Below are 26770 nucleotides of genomic sequence, written 5' to 3' on the forward strand. Positions count from 1 at the left end.
CAATTTTCACTATAGACACTTTAAGGATTGGACCCCTTACTCTTTCGCCTCTTTCCTAGTTTTATATAGGTTAATCTAATTTATAGTCGTCATCCTATTCACTTAATTGATTCTATGTGGGTTTTCTTAGTCCATATCATTTCATCAAGATTATCATTGTTATTAGTGGTTTTAAACTTTTATTGGCCATCTAGACTTCTTCTTTTTCAATTGCATTTTCAAAAAAAATGTCCTTGCTCTAAACAAAATAAGTTTATAATTGTTTTGAGCTTGACAATACAATACAGGAATGAGAGTGAGAAATTAGAATGTAACAGAGGCTTGATGAGAAATGTAGATTTTAAATTTTCAGCTCAAATTAAGTTTATAACCGTTATGAACTCGACAACTCTCGGCAAGAAAAAAGATGGGAAATTTGAGTGTAAGGATGACTATATGAGAAAGGTAGAGCTTAACTTCTCGACCATGACCATATTAAGTTAATAACCATTATAAGCTCGATAACCCTCTACAGAAGAGACAATGGGGAACTAAAGTGTAAAGTTTGCTAGATTAGAAATGTATGTAGAGCTTAAGGAAGTGACATATAACTTAATTGAGAAAACCATTAGCAACAAAGCTAATTTTCTAAGATCGATTAGTAGGTTTACCAAAATATCCGTATTTACAAATAGACGAAGATGTAATTTATCTTCCTCTCTTTAGTCCTTACATGAGTTACATCCACTCCATTCCTTTACCTAAGCAAAATACTACACATCCATGCAAACATATTGTTAAAACAAAACTTTTAAGCACCCAAATAACACCCCTAATTGTGTATAAGCTTCATGTCTCAAGTCAAGACTAAGATCAGCTACTTCCAATGCACCAGCAAACTTTCAACATTTTTTACCAGAACAATTTTTTCTCTCTCCAGAATCCCAACTTTAAAGATGAAATCCCAACAAAATTCCAAGAGACCCACCTGCCCATCTTGCTCAAAACCTCTTTCTCTCTGTCTTTGCACTCGACTGAAACACCCAAATCTTAACAACAAAGTTCATGTCACCATTCTTCAGCATAGCTTAGAAAGAAAACACCCTCTTAATTCTGCGAAAATTGCTAAATTGGGTTTGAAAAATGTCGATGTTTTCACTGTTACTGATGTTATGTTTGAAGCTCAGTTTGATATTCAGCCACTGGGGTTGGATGGTACAGAGATTTTGTTAGAAGACGAATGCACGTCAACTGTTTGTGAAAATGTCTCTGAGAGTTTAGGGGTAAAAATTTCTGGAAAGCGGGGTTTTGATCAGGTTACTGATCTTGATTCTGGAGCTGGGTGCATTGATGTTTCAGATTCTGAGAGGTTTTCAGGTTGTATTCGAGAAAATGTCGGTGAATTTGTCGAGTTTGAAGGAAGTGGTGGTGCATTGGCCCAGAAAGATGATCACTTGCTTAAGCAATGTGATGCAGAAGTTGATAATATAACTAGTAAAAATGTAGAAACAGAAATTCCTAAAGCTGTGATGAGTGTAACTATTGGTAAATATGGAGAAATCAGCAACATTTCTCATCAGTGGAAGCTGCAAGATGAAGGGAAATCACTCAACCTTGAGCATCTGGCCGCGTCACCAGAGGCTCTGGAATTGCTAGCAGGAGGGTTTGTGGTAAAGAAGCTACAAAAGAAGCAAATCAGTGGGAGTGTAGAACTAGAACAATTTGAAGAGTTTCAAATCACGGTACCTCCAGGATCAGCACTTCTGTTTCCTGCACAAAAGGCGATGCCAGCTGAGGCAGTCGACTTTGAAGTGAAGAACTTGATTGTTTTAGACGGAACTTGGTCAAAGGCGAATAGAATGTATAATGAGAATCCATGGTTGAAAATTATACCGTCTGTGAGATTAGACATGGAGAAGTTGAGCATGTTCAGTGAAGTTAGGCGTCAGCCTAAGCCCGGATATTTGTCTACCATTGAGAGCATTGTGTACGCATTGGAGGCTCTAGGAGGGAGCGAGAAGTTAGAGGGGCTGGATAACTTACTAGATGTTTTTGAGTCCATGGTTAAAGACCAGAGACGATTCAAGGAGGAGGCACTAAAAAATCTATCTTCATATCGATGATTAATGTACCAACACAATGTACCTACATGAGTGCAATCTTGATAAACAGAAATATATTTAAATCTTGCTGATTATTAATCATATTCTTCTCTTGTCCTTCACTTTGTGAGTTTGCTAGAATCCTGCTTCAGTCTCTATCATCTTGCTTCTTGCAGTATCAGGCTATTTAACGTTTACTTCTACCATGTGCCTCGCTTTCATAGTGTATATAACATATATAACAATGTGACTGCTGCTTTGGACTTAGGCATCCATTATGCAACTAATGCAAGTTAACATATGATAATGGCAGGTTAAGAGTTCTTTGCAACTAACCTGCCTAGTATCTTCATACAAGCTACTTTGTGTTATGTATATAACCTATCTTAGTCTCGTACTATGTTACTTCTATGACTATTTAAGCATCACAAAGATAACTAACCTATCTTAGTCTCACATTAAAGTCATCAATCCCTTGTTCTGACCACCTCTTCACCCAACAACGAAAGGGTTGTCAAAACACCCTAAACCAACAAAAACCACAGTAAACTGAAAAAAAAAAAAAAAAAAAAAAAAAAACACTTTTGCACATTCGATTTGTATGAATACTACGACATATTTGTACAAATCATTTTCTGAAATTGATCGTAGACCTGAATTGATAGCTCTATTTAATTCCGGTAATTTTTTACTAAAAAAAATGAAATCTAAACCATAATGATTGGCCTTGGCCACAAGTCCACAACAAAAGAAAGCCCAAAATTCTTTCAAATCCAGTCCATATTATAAATTGCTGAAACGCTGATAAAACCTTTCTTCTTCTTCTTTAACACTTTCAGTGAGAGTAACCAGAAAAAGTTTACTTCTTCAACAGCCAATGCTAAACCTCCTAATACGACGTCGTTACATCCCTCTAACCCAATTCACTTCATCCTTCTCTTCTCTCTCCTCCGACGCCGACGACCCACCTTTCTCTCTCATCCCAAAACCCCAAAACAAGAACAAGAAGGAGAAACAACCCCACAAAAATCCCCAAAATGCCCCCAAATTTCCTGTAAATTCCGACTTACCCTTCGACTTCCGGTACTCATACTCCGAATCCGACCCGTCTGTTAAGCCCATTGGATTCCGTGAACCGCCCAAGTTTTCTCCGTTTGGGCCGGGCCGGCTTGACAGGAAATGGACCGGGACGAATGCTCCGGCCCAAGGGGAGACAGAGGAGAGAGAACAATGGGAGAGGGAGAAAGAGAGAGTTTTGGGTGAGCCGCTTTCTGAAGAAGAGGTTGCTGAGCTTGTGGAGAAGTATCGTCATAATGATTGTAATCGCCAGATTAATATTGGTACTTTTTCTCTCTCCTTTTATTCAATTCAATCCGTTAAGTTCATTAGAGGTTCCGGTCTGGTAGAGCGCCTTAGAAAAACATAAAAGTCGAACATTTGCAAAGTTAACATTTGGGGATGATCATAAGCTTCTACATGGGGTTGAAATGTTTGGTAGCTTCTTGTCTGATAATGTGGATGGTTTGGTTAATTAGTTTATGAACGTGCTTGAGTATTGTTGAAATTCATACCCCATTTAATAATATGGATTGTTGTTGGTTTGTATTTGACAAGAAATTAAGAATTCAACATGTCTTAGGGGTGTATGAGTATGCAATTTGCTACCTAGTATAGGCAAAATGTGCCACATTTATGTATTAATTCGCCTTTGTCAGTTCATAATTTGCAGGAAATTGAGGTACATATGTGACATGTACTTATAATCGTGTTCGTGTTAATCAATGTATGTCTTTGTTTCCTCCCTGATCATTTAGCAGAAGCTTAAGTGTAGAAGAACAGTTACCTGCATGAATCTTGCTGTATGCTGGCCGTTTGAATGTTTGAATGAGCGTAAATAATTAAATTTTCAGTATTCTAGTTACAAAATATGGAGCATAATTTCAAGGTTATGTACTTGTGTATGTAATGCGAATATGTATATACATAGTTATTGATTTCTCGCATTAGGGAGATTAGTTGTCTTGACTTATGGCTTTGTATAATCCAGTACACTTATTGTGGCTCCCATCATAATGGCTGATATGTCCTCCTTAAGAGTTACTTGTAATGCAAATATGTATATACGTAGTAATTGATTTCTCGCATTAAGGAGATTAGTTGTCTTGACTCATGGCTTTGTATAATCCAGTAAACTTATTGTGGCTCCCATCATAATGGCTGCTATGTCCTCCTTAAGATAAGAGTTACCCAAAATTGGCTTGACATATTTGTTTTTCTGTAACTGGTTTAGGGAAGGATGGAGTTACACATAACATGTTGGATGACATCCACAACCATTGGCGGAGAGCTGAGGCTGTGAGGATCAAATGCTTGGGAATTCCAACTCTTGATATGGACAATGTTTGCTTCCACCTTGAGGTGCTGATCTGAATATCTGATTGCATTTATTTTTTCAGCCTTTTTTTGGTGGGAATTCTGGTCTGATTTTGTGCTCCTGTACTTACTGCAGGATAAATCAGGTGGAAAGGTCATCTACCGCCACCTTAATGTTTTAGTTTTGTTTCGGGGTAGAAATTATGATCCCAAAAACAGACCTGTGATTCCTTTAATGCTTTGGAAACCTCGTGCTCCAATTTATCCGAAGCTTGTGAAGAATGTTGCTGATGGCTTGACTTTCGAAGAAACCAAAGAATTGAGGAACCAGGGGCTTAATTCTCTTGCTCTCATGAAACTCAGTATGTTATTTCTCTAAGTTATATCTCTGTTCTTTCAATTGCTTATGAAGTTATGATCTATGAAATATTAGACATCATGAAGGAAAAAAAAACACACAAACATTTTCATTATTGATGTGTTTCCTTAGCCAGGAATGGTGTGTATGTGAATGTGGTGCAAAGAGTGCGGGATGCCTTCGAGACTGAAGAGGTAGTGAGGCTGGACTGTACCTATGTTGGAACCAGCGATTGCAAAAGGATTGGTGTGAAACTAAGGGTAGATCTCTTTACTTAATTTTGGCTTTTTTCACATCTTGTTTTATAACCATTGTTTTGAAATCAATGCAGGACTTAGTACCATGTATCCCAATCTTGTTCAAGGATGAGCAAATTATTCTTTGGAGGGGAAAGAACGACCAAGAAAATCAAGCTAGCTATAAAAATGAGCCATCAAATTTGTAGTCATGAATGAGAGTCGCTCTGCTATTACTTATTACCCAACATCTTATCAGTTATCACTACTGTTGGCTTCAGGTTGGTCTGAGTCAGAGATGTACTCATTGATCTTCGTCACACTTTCTTATATGTCAAATGGGAAGATTGTTTCACCCAATCAGGAGGTTTCTCATGCATGAAGCTGGCAAGCTGCTGTATGTCATAAAGATTTGAAGCTGTACCATCATTACACATACTCTATGGTTCTATTTAACGGCATGGATGACAGTGAGTCACTGAGTCCTAGTGATTGCTGCTCTGAGTTCTGGTCGTGGTTGATAGGGAAGGTAGAGATGAGAAGAGACACCTGAGGATTCTTATGTTCATTGTGTCATCATGTTTATTCCATTTGAACCTTGATCAATATCTATGACAGTATGACAATTGACAATTGACAATGGACAAGTTGTAGCTTCAATTGTTGTGGTGGTTGTGATTCCCTACCTTGCTCTACAGTTCGTACCCTGAGTCCCTGATAATTACAAACTCTGAATGAGATAAATTTTGTACTTGTATTTTTTTCTATAAACAAACATGAGCATACATCTATTAACATATCTTCCTTTGCCTTGGCAATGTTGCATTTTTTTTTTTTTTTTTGACATCCACTTAGCTTAGCTGAATAACTAATGAACCGCTAAATTCTGTTTGCAAGCAATTTCTATCATGTGGCCTGCTGGGCTTCATTTCTGAAGACTGCACACAGCATGAGAAGATGCTTTACATCTTTCCGTGTATGGTGGAGAGATGCTTGTTAGCAACAGGGATGCACTTTCTATTTCTCAGAATTTCAACGAGTGAAGCCGAGTCTGTTAGAATTCTAACTCTTCCCCAGTTATTTCCCGATCCATTCAGTAAATAGCCAGAAGATGTGCATGAGCTCCATTTGTGATGCTGTTTGAGCATGAATACTGCATGGTTGTATATTTGGTATCCTGTTTCAGAAATGATAACCTAAACTATAGCAGCTCACTCAAAATCCTTCTTTTATAGTTCTATACCCCATCGGCCCATCCGCTGTTAATCAAAATTGTGTCAATTACCAATTAGCTGCCCTATTTGAGCAACTAGAAACCCAGGCTGAACTCACAGTTCTGATTTTCTTCTAGATAGAAGGGCTGAATGTGGATCTGTATCACATACACTTTCTCCATTTGTTCTTACCAAACCTCTAAAATTTTCAAATTTTTTGCATTTACATAAAGGGTCTGTTCTCATTGACTGAACTCAGCTGAACTGAACTGAATTGAGCTGAACTGAACTGAACTGAAATGAATATTTTATAAGAGAAGGAAATTAGGAGCAGAGCTGAACTGAACTGAACTGAATTTCAACGTAAGAGAACAAACCCTAATACTTGTAGCTTTATAAAACTCTCAAATGTGCCCAGAGTGGTGTTTGATTTCAAATCCAACATTACATGAAGATAAGTGGTGAAAGTATCCGTGAATGTATTTGACACTTTTACATTGGTTCACTGAAAATGGCATCTCCATGGCTCACTGAATCAAGTTGTTGCAAGTCCTTTTATAGAAAAACTCATTAATCCAGATATATAAATCTTAAAGCTGTGTTGGAGGAATAACTGAAACAAAACTGCAACGCTTGTAAAGATACAGAAAAAGGTCCAAGATGAAACAGGATGATATACGAGTACTGCTATATATATAAACATCTGTACTACAATGGTAAAATTTTAGATTACACCATGTAGTAACAAAAACAATAATAGCAACATAAGCTATAGAGGACACAAATTCCAGTACAGAAGCAAGATACAAGAACTGCTAAAACCAAGACTGTCAGATATCCCTGTAGCGGCAGAGGTTCTAAAACAAGCTCTATAGCCTCTTTAGTCAGGGTACAAACATGATTTGAAGACAATATCTACAAGGATTCCTGCTAACTGATAACAGGAATAGTGGAATACAAAAATAGTTGCTACTATCTGACAGTTCTATGGCTCCAAAAGTATTTTCCTGAATTCAGGTGCCTTGTCTGCAAGGCATCCTGAACTAGCTAAAGAGGTTATCCAGACCTCATCTGATTTAACCGGCTCATCATCATCATTCCTATGCCAGCTCCAGAAAGCATGAGATGAGTTCACAATCTGGAGTTCTCCATGGCCAAAGCTAGCTTCCCGGAATACTGACCACTCAGGGTGCGGAGTTTGATACCTGAAGTCCATAGAAAATCAATACATCAAACAGGATCAAGAAAATCAGTACCAACCTGAAATTCATGAATGAAATGAACAAAAAGGCTGAGAAAATTTAGAATTAACATTAAAAAAGCCATGATCTTTATTCATAACTGAAGTTACCTTCATATATACTATCTACTCACAAGTCTATAATTAGGATTTTATGCAATAAGTAGATGAGTATTCCTTCTACATGATTATCTAACAAGGACAGAAAGTAAACACAAATTTAAAATGCAAATGAAGAAGGTTCATGAGCTACACACCTTCGAGCTAAACCCTCAGAGTTCCCACCATCACCAATAGTTATATGGACGGCACCACAACGGTCAGATTTACCTCCATACACTCGATTCTGTCAGCATATGGGCAGATTTTTAACACACAATTTCTTATAAAGACCAACAGGATAAATGAATTTAAAACACTCGTACCGATCGTTCATAAGCATGCACATGCCCAGCAAGCACCATGTCTACACCAGCAGCATAGAGTAATGGTTCCATATATGACATCATCTCATCTCCTTCACCTTGGTGAGCCGTGTTGCTATTGTACCAAGGGACATGGAATAAAGCAATCAACCAAGGTGTTCTCTTCCTGTCTACCTTACTAACATCAGCCTACAAATAAAACATGGGTTAAGTAATATCAAGCTACAGAAAGAAAAGAAAAAATACCAGATTGGGTTCTTCAAGTAACAATCATTCCATTTTATTTCAAAAAATAAATAAATAAATACATAAATAAAAAGAAAAGAAAAGAAAAAAGTAACATTCATTCCATTCAATGATTCAAGTAACAGAACAAAAGGCCACACAAGATGTTTCCCCATATAATTATGGAATATATCCAACTTATCAGTAGTGAGATGCTAGCATATACTTTCCTATATAAATGAAAAACACAGTAGACTACAGTTGATGCAGCCTCTAGCAAGTAGCAATTAATATCCAGGAAACTAGTGTCTAAGCAAGAACATATTTTATCAGAGCAATACCTTGTACAGTAATATTGTGAAGTATGCGATTAAGCACAGATCTTAAACACTGAATTTACCATCAGTTAAGTACTAAAGTTTAGAAATTTAGATAACTAACTCTCACAGGCCTTGAAATTCTCTAGTTATAAAATGAAAGAAAAGGGAAGCAAACCCAATAACAGCACTAAACATATCCCTATGGAAATACATCTTGCATACAGCACCCACCTATCAGAATCAAGTGATTAATAGTTTTCAACCATGCTGCAGTGTTTCAATTTGATCAGTAGAAATGCAAATTAATTTTTTTTTTTTTTTTTTTTTTTTTTATCTAGATTCAATCTCCTATTTCCAACAACTCCTAGAAATGGGATCGCTATACATGTCAAAACTTGAGAAACTTTGCAAATGGAGTAAGCCTATATAACCATTTGGCAAAATACATGATAGTAACAACAATTCAGTAAGAATATTGTTAGTGATGAAGGGGTCCAAATGAGTTAAAACTGGAGAGAGGTCTCAGAATTGATAAACGAGTAAAAACACTTCAAACAATTTGATCACGCACTATCTGTCAAAAGATTAAGAGTGAGAAATAAAGCTAACCTTTAGCCAGCTAAATTGCTCAGAGTATTCATCATAATCTGTATATGAACCAAGCATGATAACATGCACCTCCGCTACTTCAAAAGAATAATAAAGGTTGGAACTTGAACCACTCTCCTCAAATGGCATTTTCCATCGTGCATTGTATGATTGGAAACCTTCTTTCACTAAAGGGATGTTTTCTTTTTCATGGTTTCCTTCCGTTACCATCCAAGGCCTTCTACTAGCTAGTGGTTGCACTAGTTCACCAAATGTGTCCCACCTATGTTGCATGTAATTAGCATAGGAAAGATCTCCTGGTAGCAAATGCATATCATACTTGCATAAATCTATGTGGTCCAACGTTGATTTTGTCCAGCCCGTTTGACCCAAATCACCAGCAATAGCAAAAGTAATCGGTAGTTGAGCTGGAGGAGTTTTCAGCTGGAACTCTGGACCTTCCCCTCCACAACGATAGAAGTATGCAGTGTCAGGGTTCAGTGGCCCAATAACAGTATGATGTATCTTTCCTGATTTGTATAGCATATAAGAGTAGGAGGTGCTCTCCCCCTCAGCTTTTGCAGAGTACTCTCCTGGTGATGTTCCATATTCAACTATAGAAGGAGCAGATGAATCATCTGTAACCCATGAAATTCGCATATGATTGTCTCCTGCCAATGAGATATGTACCTGAAAACAAAATAAATGTTTATAAGACCTCTAATACTTCAGTTTAAGATTGCCTTAAAACTCCTGCAATATTTGCTTTTCCTTCGACCCCTTAACTCACATTGCACCATTGTTGATGGGTGTCTCATGCAACAATGTAGTTTAGCTTGCATTAAACAAAAGCCTCTTGACATAATGTAAAGGAAGAATAGGCCCAATCTTACAACAAAGATTCACTAAGGGACTGTTCTGATTTACTGAATTGAGCTGAACTGAACTAATTGGAGCTGAGTTGAGCTGAACTGAATATTTTATGAGATAATGAAATCAGGAACTGAACTGAACTGATTGGAACTAAACTGAATTGAAGTGAACTGAACTAAACTGAAAATAAGTTGAAGAGAACAGGCCCTAAATGCAAGATACAAATATAAGCACTACTCAATCAAACAACAAATTTATGCGGTCACACAAAGACAACACCTTGACAAATAAGAAAAAACAGCGCCTTTGAGACTGGAAAGACAACAAAGAATTCACATTTTGCCATCTATAATGCAAATTTCTAAGTTTAACAATGTAGAATCCTGATTGTTGAGTTTGTGCCACTTATGCAGTCATGCTTTAGCAAAGAAATGTCACTAGTAACATTCTAATTTCATCCCAACTACAACTTTTACTTACAATCACACAATGTTTCTTTCCTTTACATTTTTTAAGGGTTTAATTAATTTTGCATAATCAATTTACCTACTACAGAACAAGAATTAAGCAAAGTTTCTCTAGATATATGACCACATTCCACATATACTTCGATCATAACAAAAACAAAGCCTTTGTTCCAAATTGATTTGGAGTCGGCTAACACCAGAGTACCCGACTATGTTATCTAAAAACTACTCATGAAGGTCCTTTACTAGAGAAGACGTCAACTATCTTAGTTGATTAAAGTCTAGAGTGGTATAGTAAATCCGTGGGTCGGTGGGTACCCAGGACCTAAAATCAAATCAGGCCTTAATACAAGTAAAATTTAGGTCCTTTCCTCCATATAACACCAAGATCACTCCAACAAACAGGATTGATTTATCATAAGCAAACAGAAAAAAATATTTAAAAAAAAAAAAAAAAAAAAAAAAAAAGAAAGAAACAAACTGAAGATAAATACACGAACCATCCAAAAAAATATCAAAAATAAAACCCAATTCATAAGTTAAAAATCAAACCAAAACCCAAATATTATAGCAATCAAATTAACCAATTAATAAAATTTCAGTATATAAAAATAAATAAATGGAAAAGACCTGCTGTGGTTCGGTGGAGCTGCGACGATTCCATGGAAAATGAAGAAGTTGACGAGGTTTAGGCCTAATGTATTCAGTAGCATAAGAAGCAGAGATTAACAGAGTTACAGTTACAATAATTAGTTGCAAAATTTGACAACCCATGATTCTGGGATTGAATTTAATGATACTTGTACTTGGAATTTAGGAAAGATTTGATTTTGTTCTAATAATAATTGATAAGGAGACAATTCCCCATTAATTTTGGCCAGGTGGTGTAAATCTTCGGAAAGTTAAATTGGGAATGGTATGTTGTTTTTCTGCTTTTAGGATAGAACTACTTTTGTCATTTTTTTTTTTGTTTTTACTTAAGGAAGTTCATTACTTTACAAGCAAGTGGCTAACAAAAGTCATAAAGTTTGGAGGCCAAAACTAAAACAATTGTTCAAGTCGGTAGATCACATTCACACGCCATGAATGAGTCATGGACTCATGGTATAATCGTTAAGTCTTAGGGCCGATTCTCTTCAGCTAAATTTCATTTTAGTTCAGTTATGTTCATTTCAGTTCAATTTAATTAATATCAATTTCCTTCCTTCATAAACAATTCAATTCAGTTCATTTCAGTTCAATCAATTCAATTCAGCTCACGTCAGTAAATCAGAACAGACCCTTAGTTACACGGTTGCATCCCAGGCTCTATAAAATTAACATTTATTAACAAAAAATAAGAACATATGAAGTATAAAATACTTCATTCGTTTTTAAATACTTGCTCCACTTTTTATTTCCAAGCGTTTTTAAATACTTGTTTTATTTTCTTATTTGGAAAGCTTTTATACTTCGTAATATTTAATTCATTTCTCTTAACTAGTGGACTCAATATAAGTCATATTTTATTAATTTTATATTCTCTCTCCTCCAATTCTTTCAACTACTTTGTTTTAGTACAATTTTTTACTCTTCCACCAACCCCACTACCCCCATATTTTATTACTTTTCCCAATTTCTCCTAAAACTCAGCGCATAGAGAATATGAGCAAATATTTAAAAACGGAGAGAGTAAATGAGTAATGAACATCTGAGTAATGAAAAACGAATACATATCTTTAAAATGAAAACCTATTAAAAAAAATGATCATTTAATATATTAAAAATGAACATAATTATCATATAATAATGAACACATAAAAAAATGAACATTCAGTACTCAATTTTTGTTCTGAAAAGTGTTGCATTTTAACTGACATATAATTTTAGGCAATTTAATGTGATAAGTGGGGTGATTGGAGTATTAAAAAAATTGTAAAGGAAATATAGTATGGTTAATAGTTTATTGAAAAGTACTTAATAATGTGATTGGAAAGAAACAATAACAAATAAATAAAGTAATAGTGGATTTGAGACTAATATAATGAAGTTCATTTAATATATATGTTAAAAATAAACATGATTATCATCTAATAACTAGCCTTCTAACCCGTGGGTTGTTTATAGAATATTGCATTGAGAAATGAGTGAGAAAATAACAATAAATTAGTGTAATGTATAATCGAAAAATGATTAAAGAAATTAATTTTTGGACTTTAATTTAAAATGAGGCTTGAGAAAAAGAAGGTGGAGGGACTAAATTTAAAACGAGAAAAGAAAAAGGTTGAATTGAAGAAAGGAGATGAAGATGAATCTATATCTATATCTATATCTATATCTATACTTTATTAGTATTTAAAAACACAAACCATCATCCTCATGATGCCACGTGTAAATTATATTTTTCACCAATGCCACATGTCATCTCTTTTAATCTTTCTCATATTAAAAAAGTACACTAGCTTTAATTCAATACATGAATGAATGTTTGGTTCACTTTCCCCCAACTTAATATTTTCTACAATTACATTCAATTTTCACCCCTTATTCTTCTTTATAACTATTAATTTTCCAATAAAAAATATACGAGTATTATAAAAGTAAAAATTATATTACATACCTATAAACAATTCGTGCATTGCACGGGCCTGAAGGCTAGTTGTTTAATAAATGAGTTAAGAAAGATAGTGTAATAAAATAAAACTATAAAAATGTAAGGTGACACGTGGCATATTATCTCTATACTCTATTAGTATTTAAAAACAAAAACCATTATCCTTATAATGTCACATCTACATTTTTTTTTTCTCCAATGCCACATGTCACCTCATTTAATCTTTCTTTTTTTAGTCCCTTTTCTCATATGAAAAAAAAAACTTTAATTCAATACATGTATAATGATTGAAGGTTGTTTGGTTCACTTTCCTCCAGTTTAATTTCTACTACAATTGCATTTAATTTCCACCGCTTCTTCTCCTCTATAAACTATTCATTTGCCAATATAAATATATTAAAAAAATAATTATATATATTATATACCTATTAATAAACCGTACATTGCACGGGCCAGAAGACTAGTTGGGTTAAAAGAAGATAGGGAGGTGTAATATAATGAGAACATGTGTCTTTCTCGGTTTGAGTTTTTAAATACTAAGTATAGATATAGATAAATCAGAGCAATAGAATTGTTGGACAACCACGACCTTATAATTGAACATTCAATATAAAAAAAGTATGAACAAGTAAAAAAAAACATTTAGGGCATGTTCACATTTACTGAACTAAACTGAATCAAACTGAACTTATTGGAGCTGAACTGAACTGAATAGAGCTGAAATGAATATTTTATGAGAGAAAATTAGGAGCTGAAGTGAAATGAAGTGAACTGAAATTAAGTTAAAGTGAATAGGCCCTTAATAAAAAAAATGAACATGTTAAAAAAAATATTCTTGTTCTGTTTTTTTTTTTTTACACATTCTTGTTCTTTTTTTGAAACACATGCTAGTTTGTTATTCTTGTAGTGGTAGGGTTCATGTAAATCTAGTTTAGGATGTTTTGAAAAAAAAAGGGAAAATATTTTGGTTAATTAGTTGCAAAATAGTTATTGTAATTTTTTTTCCTTTTTGTAATTGGTTTTGTAGTGTATATCCTTCTTTCCATTGATTTGTTAATTAATTGAAATAGAATATTTCCATGTTTCTCTTATAGATAAACATGTCAAATATCTCTAAGGGCTATTTGTGTCATTTTGAGTATCTAAGTGAGGGCTAATATTGTAAATATTAGTTCTATCTTTCAATAATATTTAAAATTTTAGCTTGAAAAAAATACATTTTGTACATCCATATATTGTGAAAAAACTTAATACTCCGTGTTAGAATGGTGTTTTTGATTGAACTGAATTGGGTATAAAGATGTTTAAAAAAAATTGTATACGAGGATCTTAAAATTTAGAAGAAAAGGAAGCAAAATTTCAACTGGTCCAATCGGTCAAACTGTCAAAGCCGGCATGACCGGTTAATTCCGGTCTGATCTGTGAAATTTTAAAAATCCATTCAATTGCATATGATTTTCAGTTATTGAATTACAGTATTGGTTTTTCAAAATAAGACCATTTCCAATGGTGCGACTTGAGAGAGTTTCGAGAGAGAATATTTTTTACAAAGGATACCAATAAGTTGGTATCTAAAATTAGCAACTCCAAAAGAAAGTTGTTAAGTTTAGATACTCAACTTTGAGTCCCATTTGACAAAAAGTGTGGGTTCTTTTCATTATTATAACTAGGTTAGGTTCCGTGCCATGCACGATAATTTTCAATGATTAATTTATAAATTAACCTTTTATTATACTCCGTATTTTTTTACTTTCATATGCTATATTCATATCAATTGAATGTTGAAAATCAACAAAAATGAAAGGAAAAATTCCACGCACTTAGAATAATCAACCTGTGTCGCTCTTGGCAAGTATTATTGAAGTATCCATAAAGTAATAATTGATTGAAATTCTAATCATATATTTATTTAACGAAACACACAGCATCATTTGATGATTTGATATTCGCATTTCATTATTTAAGTTTGTAAGTAGCTTCTATTACATAATTATAAAAAAAAAATTATAGACTCTTGTTGTAATAAACGTATGTAGTACATAATATGTATTTACTTTAAAAATAGTCCATAAAAATTATGTTAAGAATTTTTTTTTTTTTTTTTTTTTGGCTTAAGTTTATATTTGTCTATATGTTTTATTTCGGAAAGATCCATCAAAATTTTTTATTACACTTTATAGGAAATTAATACTTTATATATATATATATATATATATATATATATATATATATATATATATATATATATATATATATATATATATATATATATATATATATAATTTGTTTCTTAAATATTTTTTTTTTCAAAAAAAAAAAACCTAAGTACACACCAGGAGATGACACGTGTTATTGCCGGTGTGTCTTTTAGTATATATTATTATTGATTGATATGTTTTGTAATTTATTTAAGTTTTTGTATTTTTTTTTTCTAAAAAAAACTTATAATATGATTTGATGGGCCATAAATTGAAAGTAACATTAGTATACTTTAAAGGCTCACCATTGAAAAATTAGACTTCAGATGAGTTGCTGAATTGAGAAGTGGGTTGGATATTACCATTGGAGGTAAAAAAACAAGTCATTTTGTATTTCAATACTCAAAGTTGGTAGTCACCATTGGATATGATCTGACAAACTTGATTTACATTACATCATATCACATCAACATGTTTTAACTTGAAGTACATGCTAAATAAACAGTTCCGGTCAATTATATATATATATATATATATATATATATATGCTAATTAAATAAATGAATTAATTAATCATATTATTCATCCTCGTCGTGATCATCATCTTCATCATCAAAAGCTAGATTTGTTGGTGTCTGATTTGGCGTAATAACATCTTTGATATTTGGTAGTCTACCTTGTATTTCAGTATAGCAGGAGCCTGTCAGGTTTCTGCAGCCAGATAAATCCAAGTGTCTGAGCTCAGAAAGCTCTGCTAATTCTATAGGCAATTCTCTAAAAAGACTAGCAGAGAAACTAAGAAACTCGAGATTCTTTAAACTCCCAATCATGGATATATCACCTTCTAGTTTCCATCTTCTAAGAAGTAATGTTCGGAGATTTTGGAGACATTTTAGCGAAGGTGGTAACACCATCTTAAGACGCTTCTTTGCTGCTGTCAAATCGAGAACTCGAAGTGCTGTCAGCCCTTCAAAACTGTTGCTTTTTAATTCCAAAGGTACACGTTGAGCGCATAGCAGTATCTTCAGTCTTGGACATTGAGGTTGTGCAGGAAATCGACCGTTCTCAGGGCAAGCCAACAAAGAAATCGCCATTGCTTGGTTAACGTTTTCATTCCTCGCCCAGTTAACATCCAAGGTTGTCGGTACAATGAAGGGCTCGTCGCCTTTAGAAGTAATCCAAATTGCAGCATCACGAACCATGTCGTGCATTTTCACATGGGCTCTCATATCCTCTGTTTTCAACAGCAATGAAGATGATTTCAGATCACTTAACATACGCCCCACTCGCTCCTTAACCGATGTTATGGAGTCAGCTGTGTCTTTACAAAGACCGAATCCCATAGCTAATATAGCTAGTTCATCCACTCGTATCTCATGATCTTCGGGAAACAACGAACACAACAAAAAACATTTCTTTAAATCATCCCTTTTCAGATAATCATAACTTAATCTGAAGCAACTGTATACGTTGCGACTGCTGTCAACTTCATCCATTTCTCCAAGCTTCCCCCGTTTAAGGTCGTCAGCAGCCGACTGCCAGTCCTCTTCCAAGCTTTTCCCGCTTAGTGCACACGCTACGACCACGAGAGCTAGGGGCAACCTTTGGCACTCGTCCATGACTTTCTTGGCAACACTTCTAAGTTGAGGGGATGGGTCATTTAGTACTCCCCCTACATTCTTTTTGAACAGCTCCCATGCTTCTTCTTCTTCTAGGAGATTCAACCGGATAATGACCGTACATTTCATAGATTTACAGACATTCTCGCGTCGTGTTGTCAGGAGAATCTTGCACCCCTTGTGATCAAAATTAGGATCTTTACTAAAAGGAATCCCAAACTTGAGCAAATCAATATTTTCCCAAATATCATCTACAATAACCAAAATTTTGTTTATTCTTTTCATCCTTTCCATAAGTTGATGTGCCCTGCCTAAATCAGACTCTTTTGACAAAGTTATGTTTAACATATCACCTAACAAGCCTTGAATCTTTCTAACGTCCGGTGCCTGAGACATCACAACAAACAACACCAGATCAAACAATTTTTCTTCTTTCGCGACTCTACTAATTTCTGTAACCAAGGTTGTCTTGCCAATGCCACCCATCCCAAGGATGCCTATACCTCTAATGTCATCCTTTTTCAAGGCCGTGAGAACTTCATTAAAAGACACTTTCATCGAATCGAAAGCAGTGAAGTCACCGTGTGATGATATGAGATCTATTCCCTTAGGGGAGGCAGGGAATGATACCTGCGGAAATTTGTTGCCACGTTTAACAAGTGACATGATGTTTTCTTTGTTTTTCATGGCTTCCTTACTTACCTTGTAACGTTTGCAACAATTAGGACAAGGTCCACATTTTGTTTGCAAGTCATCTATGCTACTTGACCAATCATTTACGTCGTCTTTAGTGGATTGCGCCTCTCCTAACCACTTGTTCACCTCCTCAATAATGTTCTCCCCATTGTTTTGGGCTTGATTGACTTGATTTTGGACTATAGATAGCACACCTGATAAGTCCTGATGTTCATTCTTCAAATCTTCCTTAATACTTTGGTAATTAATTATGAGTTTTGCTCTTCGCTTAATTGGATCTACAAAATACTCTGCAACTTTCGTAATGATACCTATGAGAGCGTCCATGATATTGTTATCCTGCATATATATTATACACAATAAGTACTTCATTAGAAATTTTGAATACTAATAATGATGATCTAATGTGATCAGAGCGACTGGTTTATGAATAATAAATCTAGTCATCACAATTCATAGACTCAACAGTCAACACCAAACTTTTCAAACAATGTTATTTTTAGACATTTGCTACCACTTAATGGAATCACACAGGAAAAAAAAAAAAACTACTTGTACATTCTAACCTCAACACCTTGACAATGAGGAATAATTGCATGAGAAAGAAGCTCCAATTTCAATTATATGCTCCATGCGTATTCAGAAAATGATCCGACCTGTGCTTGAATTGGACTTGAAAACTACCCAAATTGTCCTAAAAGTCTAAAACCCATAATTTTTTGACCCGAATTGAAATTGACCCGATCTTAACTCAATAACCAAATTGACCCGATTTAGCCGTACCTTATAAGAATTATGAAGGAAGTTGTACTATTCTCATTAAACGATTACATATATATAGTATATCATTGGTATGGGCTTTGGCTAAAATAGGCTATACAAGATTACAATCAATCAATCACTAAGATTAAGGAGTAGATTATGGCTAAATTATATAGACTAATTTACTGACTAATATTCCTAGAATCAAGGTAGAGAATATTTACAAAATAATAGAAGATATTTACTTTGAGAAGATTATTCCTTAACACGCCCCCTCAAAACGGGCGGCCAAGATGAGAGCCCGATTTTGCTTGTTAAAGTAGTGAAAGTTTGTCTTGGTAATGGCTTGGTAAGAGCATCTTCAAGCTGGTCATTTGTTGAAATGTAAGAAACGCGGAGCTGACCACTTTGAACATTCTCCCTGACAAAATGATAATCAAGAGCTAAGTGTTTCATTTTGGAGTGAAACACAGGGTTTGCACTTATATAGGTGGCTCCGGCATTGTCACAATAAATGACTGGAGCTGCTGTAACTTTATGACCAAGTTCCTGAAACAAATTTCGGACCCATAAGATTTCAGCAGTAGCATTTGCCACGGCACGATACTCGGCTTCGGTGGAGGACCTTGCTCTTGAGCGTTGTTTTCTAGATGACCAAGAGATTGGGTTCTTGCCTAAGTAAACAATATATGCTGTTGTAGAGATATAATCATCCTTATCTCTAGCCCAATCAGAGTCGGAGAAAGCATGGATAGTAAGAGGAGAGTTTTTATGCAGAGTTAAACCCATGTAAGATGTGCCATTGAGGTACCGTAGGAGGCGATGCAATGCTTGCATATGTTGTTCAGTTGGTCTTTGCATATATTGGGCTAACTTATTGACTGTGAAGGCAACGTCAGGACGTGTTAGTCCAAGGTATTGAAGACTACCAATGAGCTGGCGGTATTGTGTAGGATCCGGCAGTGGCTCTCCATGCATAGACAAAGGAGGATCCGTGACAATAGGTGTGGCAACTGGTTTGGCTTCATCCATGTTGGCTTTGCTCAAAATTTCATTAATATACTTCTTTTGACTTAAGAAAAGGCCATTTGGATGGGACATGACTTCAACTCCTAAAAAGTATGAGAGATCACCCAAGTCTTTTAAGGAGAAACGAGCAGCAAGTTGTTGAATAAAAGATTCCATGAATGATGAACTATTGCTTGTCACAATAATATCGTCAACGTAGACAATTAAATAAATGATCTGACCATTTTTGTGGAGAGTGAACAGAGAGGAGTCAGAGATAGTGTTCCTAAATCCCAAGTGGATCAAATGTTGGCGCAATTCTTTGTACCATGCTCTCGGTGCTTGTTTTAACCCGTAGAGGGCTTTATTTAGCTTGCACACATGTGTAGGATTATTAGGATCACTATAACCCGGTGGTTGAATGGTATAAACATCATCAGTTAAAGTGCCTTGGAGAAAAGCATTATTGATGTCCAATTGGCGAAGAGGCCAACTTTGGCTTACGGCAAGTGAGAGAATAAGACGAACTGTTGCGGGTTTTACAACAGGGCTAAATGTTTCACCATAGTCGATTCCCGGTCTTTGATTAAATCCCCTTGCAACATACCTAGCCTTGTATTGAATGATATTGCCGTCTTTATCTTTCTTAATTCGAAAAATCCATTTGCACCCCACTACATTTTGTGAAGGAGAAGAGGGAACAAGATCCCATGTTTTATTTTTCATCAGAGCATCAATTTCAGCATCCATGGCCTTTCTCCACACCGGACTTTTGAGAGCTTGAGTAATATTTTTCGGAACCTCAACCTCAACAACCTCTGCATTTAAGTTCAATTTGTCAATTGGTTTCCTAATGCCATGTTGAAGTCGGGTGGCCATTTGTGGTGACAAAGGTGCATGGTGGTTCACATTTTGTGGTGACAAGGGAGGAGAAGGTGTGAGAGATGCATGTGTGGAGGGAGTGGAAGGAGGTGTGTGGTCTGATGTTTCGGCAGCGGAAGAAGTAGGAATGGGGTTATTTGAGGAGTGGGGTAGGTTTGGTATAGGAGTTAGAATGGGTAAGGTAAGAGGTGCCCATTCTTCTACCAGTGATGTATGTGAAGGAAGAGAAATATTTTTCTCAGAGAAAGGAAATTTGTTTTCTACGAAATGAACATGCCTAGAAGTGTAGATACGATTAGAGTTTAGTTCTAGACAATAATAGGCACTTTGTGTGGGTGAATACCCAAGAAAGACACATGGTTTGGATTTTAATTCCAATTTATGAGAATTGTAAGGTTTAAGAAAGGGGTAACAAAGACAGCCAAAGCTCCTTAGTTTACTATAGTTGGGCTGAACACCAAACAATTTAGAATATGGTGATTCATTGTTTAGTGTTGGAGTCGGTAGACGATTAATTAGATAAGTGGCAGTGGAACAAGCATGGGTCCAATACTCAAGAGGCATGTTGGTGTGTGTTAGTAAGGAGAGAAATGTTTCAACAACATGACGATGACGGCGTTCAGAATAGCCATTGTGTTGAGGGGTATGAGGAGGTGTAGTTAAATGAGAGATACCATCAATAGAGAGGAATGTTTTAAGGGATTCATATTCACCACCATTATCCGAGTAGAGAGTTTTAAGGGGCAATTGAAAGTACTTTTCAACAAGAGCCTTATATCGGATGAATGTATTTTTGGCGTCGGATTTATTTTTAAGATGATATAGCCAAATGTATTTGGTATAGTGATCCACAAAAATTATGTAGTATTTGAAACCATCATAAGAGTAAATTGGTGAAGTCCATAGGTCAGTATAAACATATTCAAGAGGAGCACAAGAAGTAATGGAAGATATAGAGAATGGAAGACGATGACTTTTATTACAAGCACAAGAATTACATTCTAGAGTAGAAATACTGGATACATTTAGTTTATTTTTAGAGATAATTTGCCTAAAGGCATATTGGGATGGATGTCCTAATCGGTGATGCCAATCAAGAGAACTAGTAATTGTGCTTGTGTAGACCTTAGGAGAAGTGGGTTGGACTTCATAGATGCCAGATTTAATTTGCCCCTGGAAGAGAAATGCCCCCGTTGTAAGATCCTTCACAAGAAAAGAAGTGGATGAGAAAGTGATGGAAATATTATTATCTTGACACAATTGTGAGATGGAAATAATATTTTTGGATATAGCAGGAACAACAAGAACATTGTTAAGTTTTAGAGAATTTGAGAAGATAATAGAACCAAAGTGAGTAATTTTTAGGCCTTTACCGTCACCAACAGCTAGTTCTTCACTCCCATCATATGGAGTGTGCATAGAGAGATTGTTCAAGTCTGCTGTTACATGGTGGGAAGCACCGCTATCAAGAATCCAGGTGGAAGAGGATGATGTAGCAAGGTTGGCAGTGTTAGCTTGTGGCATAGGAGTTGGACGGTTGTTGTGTGGTGGTGGTGTAGCATTAGGAAACTGTCGTTTGAACAAATTGCAATGGGCAACAACATGACCCTGTTCACGGCACCATTGACATTTGCCGAGAAAAGGTCTAGATTGCTTAGTGTGATTGTTGGGAGTTGGAAGAATACCTGAAGTATTAGTACGATTGTTATTGTTACTGTAGGTACGGAAGTGAGGCCTTGTTGACGCTGCAAAGGCAGTGGCAGGAAGTGAGGGATCAGTACGGCTTTGCTGCAATGAGAGCTCCTTGTTGATAAGTTTCTCGTGCAATTCCTCAAATGAGATGGGTATATCCCTAGCATTCACCGATTCAATGACTGAGTTGTAGGAGTCATCAAGGCCGGAGAGGACTCGATCAATTAAATCCTCGTGTTCAAGCTTCTTGCCCAATGAGGCTAAACGATCAGCACAAGTTTTGAGAGATTGCATATATTCAGTGATGGATTGACCACCCTTGGTGATGCGATTGAGTTGATCCTTGACTTGTTTGATGTGGCCACGAGTAGGAAGGGCATAGGTGCGTTTGAGAATGTCCCACAACTGCTTGGAGGTACGAGCCTCAGAGACCAGGGGAACAAGGTTTGGTGATAATGTGCCGATTAGAGCACCAAAGAGAAGACGATCTTGGCGAGTCCAAAAGACATGATCTGGGTTGGGTTCCTCTTCGCCACTAGCAGAGGTGATAATAGAAGGAGGGCATGGAAGAGAGCCATCAATGTATTGAAACAAATCGTGGCCAACGAGTATAGCTTCGATTTGAATTTTCCAGGAAAGGTAGTTTGCAGGGTTGAGTTTGATAGTGGTCTGAATATTGAGAAAAGTGAAGGGTTTGGTAGGGTCATTTCCATTGGGAATTTGATAAGAAGGAAAGGAGGTTGAGTTGACCATTTTGGTTAGAGAAGAAAGAAAATTGAGTGGAGGGAGGAGATCAGTAGGCTGATACCATATAAGAATTATGAAGGAAGTTGTACTATTCTCATTAAACGATTACATATATATAGTATATCATTGGTATGGGCTTTGGCTAAAATAGGCTATACAAGATTACAATCAATCAATCACTAAGATTAAGGAGTAGATTATGGCTAAATTATATAGACTAATTTACTGACTAATATTCCTAGAATCAAGGTAGAGAATATTTACAAAATAATAGAAGATATTTACTTTGAGAAGATTATTCCTTAACATACCTGACCCAAAGTTGACAACATGCTCTCTGAATTCAAAAAATTAACATGGCTAACTCGCGTATGTTACAACATCCTCCTTATACGAGTAGTTTTCTCACTTTCTTTGATTTACCCAGTGGATCTCTCAATCTCTAATTAATTAATTATAGAGCAGAAAATTAACGTGGCTAATTTTGTACAAGTATAACTTATAAATTAAGAAAGGAAAGAAATGGTGGGCTGAGTTTACAAATAAAGGTAAGAAATGGTGTGGTATGATTGGTGTCAATGTGTCATCATATCATGTGGTTATAGAAAAGATAGTACGAGTACAGGAGGAAACTGGAAATGTCAGATGCTATTTTTTTTTTGTGTGGTTAAAATAATGGATACTGTATTGGTTTGTCTAATTAAAGATGCCATCTACGAAGTAACTTTTTTTTGTTGAAGAAGAAAAAACACTAAAGGAGCAAAAATGCTACGGAGTACTTTATATAATTAGATACTCCGTACCATCTAATTAATGCTAATTTATTTTTATACCCCGTAGTCTGTATTTCATACAGTATATACTCACCTCTTTTTTACCGTAAAACCCATACAGTACATGTTATAAGTATAAGAAAAGTACTTTCCTATATATATCTTCTTTGATTACTTCAACCTACTGATTTGATTATGGAATAAATACTTTAAGAAAGAAAAAAAAAACAAGTAAATTTTTATAATCTGAAAAAACATATGATAATGATTAATTTCATATAATATAAATTAGGTTAAATTATGGACTTTTTGTCAAAACTATTTAATAAGACTCAGATTTTGCGAGAAACTAACTAATAAAAAAATATTGTAATAAACTACATGATACGAGTAAAAGGTAAAATATTGTAAAATACTATTTATATCGGATTTTCACCGTTGACCGACCTTAAAACACAACATCGCTTTCATTCCCAAAACTAACACAACTTACTTGAAATAGACTCCACCACACCTACACCATCTTTCAACCCCCAAAACACCACCTCTAACCCCAACATCATCCGAAAGCACTAATGTACCTTCACCAACTTGGAATATCCTCCAACTATCGTGAAAATTACCTTACCACCTTAAAAATCAACCCTCGTGAAAGTTTCGGGGGGTGTTTTAAGGTTGATCAACGTCGTAAATTAAGTCAACGATGGAAATTCTATCAAAGTTGGTATCTTACAACATTTTACCTTTTATTAGGTAATTTCTTATAACATTTTTTTATTAGGTATTTTTTCACAAAATTTAGGTTTTATTCGATAGTTTCTCACAAAAAGTCCATAAATTATTTATCATCACCGTGAAACGTACGGGTACTAATCTAGTTTTTAATAATAAAAAAATAGTTACGTGAATAATATTGGAACGGTTTAAAGTAAGAAAAATGGAACTGAGTTGAACTGAACTAAACTGAATTGATTGGATCTGAACTGAACTGGTTGGAGCTGAACTGAACTGATTTAATTTGAGCTGAAATGAATATTTTATGAGAGAGGGAAATTAGGAGCTGAACCGAACTGAACTGATTGGAGTTGAGCTGAACTGATTCGAACTAAACTGAATCGAACTGAACTGAACTGATATGAACTGAAATTAAGTAAATGTGAACGGACCCTAATAATCACACATTTCGGTTTTCTGCTCAAAACTATCCCATCATTTTGAAATCTGGAAACAATCTCACCTTTTACCTCCGTCTGTTCACAATGAACCTTTTACCGATTTGTTAAATTATTAACGAAGGTAACCTAACACATGTCACATTCTTATTGGTTTTCATTTTATTAATAATTTTTTTTTTAAAAAAAATAAATAATAAAAACCCTTTCCCACTTCCCCGATCCCTCCCCCTGCCGGAGCCAATCGGCTAATCCTTCCCCTAGCCGAAGCCAACTCCATCAATCACAGCCACTATCACCGTTGCAGCAACTCGCTCACACACCCCCACCAACAACCTCGACCATAGTAGATTAGTAGAGTGTGCTAAGGTGGGAGATAAGAGATTGAAAAAAAAAAAAAGAGAAAAAGAAAAAGTAAAACAAAAACCCAAATGTGGGATTATTATTTTCATTTTTTCTTTAAAGTATCATCGCAGTAGAATTATAAAATCAATAGCTAGAAAAACACATAAATTAATAAAAATAAAAATAAAAATAAAAGAATAAAAGAATGAAATAGGCTAAATCTATATGTAAAAAATAAGGGAATACTCCGTATCGGTTTTACCTCTGTTATACGGATTCAGCTTGATCTTCTAGATGGAACACCCAGCAGGCAGCAGAACAGAACTCTGCATAAATATTACTGTTAGTGTTACTTGTACAGTTGTACACAGTATTATCTGGCAATTGTAAGAAGGAATATAGGGAAAGGAGCGAGGATTCAGCTAATTAAAGTGGGGAGTAGATGATACAGTCGCTAATTAAGAAAAAGGCTTTTTTTTTTTTGTAATTAGACTGACAATTGAGGGAAGGTTAACATTTCGGGGAAAAGTATTAATAGGAGCAATTACTTCGTATGTCAGAGTCGGATTGGCCCACTCAGCCCCGTTCCTGATATATTTTGGACCCTAGGCATAATATTAGAAAAGGGCCCCTCACCTAACTAATATTTTTCTTTAAATATAGTTGAACAAAAAATTGACAAAAAATGAAAAAAAATTATATTATTTAAATTATACTTAATAATACCGTTCAAAAAAAATTATATACTTAATAATACACTGCATAATCCCCACTTCATAAATAAATCAAAAAAGGTGATTTGTTCAAGCATTTTGTGGCACAAGTGTTTATACAATTAACTCAAGGTTGATTGTCAAAAAAAGGTTGATTTTCTATTATATCCTTCTCAATTGATAATTTTGCCAAACAATTCAACATCTCTTGCCAAATATACATTATTCATTTATTCAAACGTATAAAAGTATACTAATAATGATTATACTAGCTATGACTAATTGACTCGAGTTTAGTATGATAAAATCATATTGATAATTACTCCGTATATAATAGTTATAGTACTCCGCTGAGACTCCGTACTAATGTACTATATAATTAGAGTAAATCAAATCCCTTAAATCATGGCACAATACTTAGGCTAGTATTTACAATTGAATATATCTACAAGTAATAAACAATATAAATAGAGTAAGAGCTATATTGTGTTACCTTTATGCAATCATCCAAGGAGGATCGGACGTCAAGGATGAACAAAGAGCAAGCTGCCAATGTGAAATTGATCGAAATTAAAACAACCAATAACATAAATAAGATGGGAGTTGAATAATTGTTGATAGATTTTTTTTTTTTATTTATTATTATTGTCTTGTTAATTGTCTTAACCATTGCCATAATCTAGAGAACTTGAACTGAACTCTTGAATATGGGAAATTGAAGATAAAATCTAAATGATATTATGCGAATGAATATTATACCAATTGATAAAGGGGTAAATTAGAATCCATTAAAGAAAAAAAAAGTGGTAAATTGGAAAGCTACTGATAGCTATTCAATTAATGAAATTAAAAAAGGAAATGAAGAGGTACATTGTGATTCTAACCAAATCAACTAATAGCTATTCAATTAATGAAAATAAGTAATTAAAGCTAATTAAACAATCACATTTCCCGTAGTAGTATTTGACTTTTAAAATTTACTTACACTACACTAATGGGGCAAATTAGAAGGCCATTTATACTTTATTATTTTTTTTAATATAAAAATTTTGGGCCCCTTTACCCCGTGGGCCCTAGGCGGTGGCACTCTTGGCCTACCCTCAGGGCCGGCCCTGGGCCCACTTTCTCACCAAAAAAAAAAGGAGTCCGATTGCCAAGTTGCATTGTTTT

The 26770-nt window shown here is 35.0% G+C and overlaps 4 protein-coding genes across 4 annotated transcripts; 2 read left to right on the top strand and 2 right to left on the bottom strand.

The window, feature by feature from the left end:
* Window positions 1–751: 751 nt before the first annotated feature.
* Window positions 752–2173, top strand: LOC145627340 (uncharacterized). Its single transcript, XM_081679732.1, has one exon. It carries the CDS (start codon window positions 831–833, stop codon window positions 2100–2102), a length of 1272 nt encoding a protein of 423 aa, XP_081535858.1. The 5' UTR covers window positions 752–830; the 3' UTR covers window positions 2103–2173.
* A 600-nt stretch (window positions 2174–2773) lies between these two features.
* Window positions 2774–5860, top strand: LOC145627341 (CRS2-associated factor 2, mitochondrial-like). Its single transcript, XM_081679733.1, has 5 exons — window positions 2774–3421; window positions 4372–4499; window positions 4591–4816; window positions 4945–5072; window positions 5144–5860. The coding sequence occupies exons 1-5, from the start codon at window positions 2959–2961 to the stop codon at window positions 5255–5257; spliced, it is 1059 nt and encodes a 352-aa protein (XP_081535859.1). The 5' UTR covers window positions 2774–2958; the 3' UTR covers window positions 5258–5860.
* A 1063-nt stretch (window positions 5861–6923) lies between these two features.
* On the bottom strand, window positions 6924–11351 carry LOC145627342 (purple acid phosphatase 18-like). Its single transcript, XM_081679734.1, has 5 exons — window positions 11031–11351; window positions 9082–9750; window positions 7928–8116; window positions 7760–7848; window positions 6924–7467 (listed from the first exon to the last, which is right to left on the bottom strand). The coding sequence occupies exons 1-5, from the start codon at window positions 11172–11174 to the stop codon at window positions 7248–7250; spliced, it is 1311 nt and encodes a 436-aa protein (XP_081535860.1). The 5' UTR covers window positions 11175–11351; the 3' UTR covers window positions 6924–7247.
* Window positions 11352–15769: 4418 nt separating this feature from the next.
* LOC145628218 (disease resistance protein At4g27190-like) lies at window positions 15770–26130 on the bottom strand. The gene is made up of 2 exons (XM_081680523.1): window positions 25150–26130; window positions 15770–17845 (listed from the first exon to the last, which is right to left on the bottom strand). Exon 2 carries the CDS (start codon window positions 17831–17833, stop codon window positions 15770–15772), a length of 2064 nt encoding a protein of 687 aa, XP_081536649.1. The 5' UTR covers window positions 17834–17845; window positions 25150–26130.
* Between the last annotated feature and the right edge of the window lie 640 nt (window positions 26131–26770).

The sequence above is a fragment of the Chenopodium album genome, chromosome 4 (genome assembly GCF_948465745.1).
Source record: "Chenopodium album chromosome 4, dcCheAlbu1.1, whole genome shotgun sequence".
NCBI lineage: Eukaryota > Viridiplantae > Streptophyta > Magnoliopsida > Caryophyllales > Amaranthaceae > Chenopodium > Chenopodium album.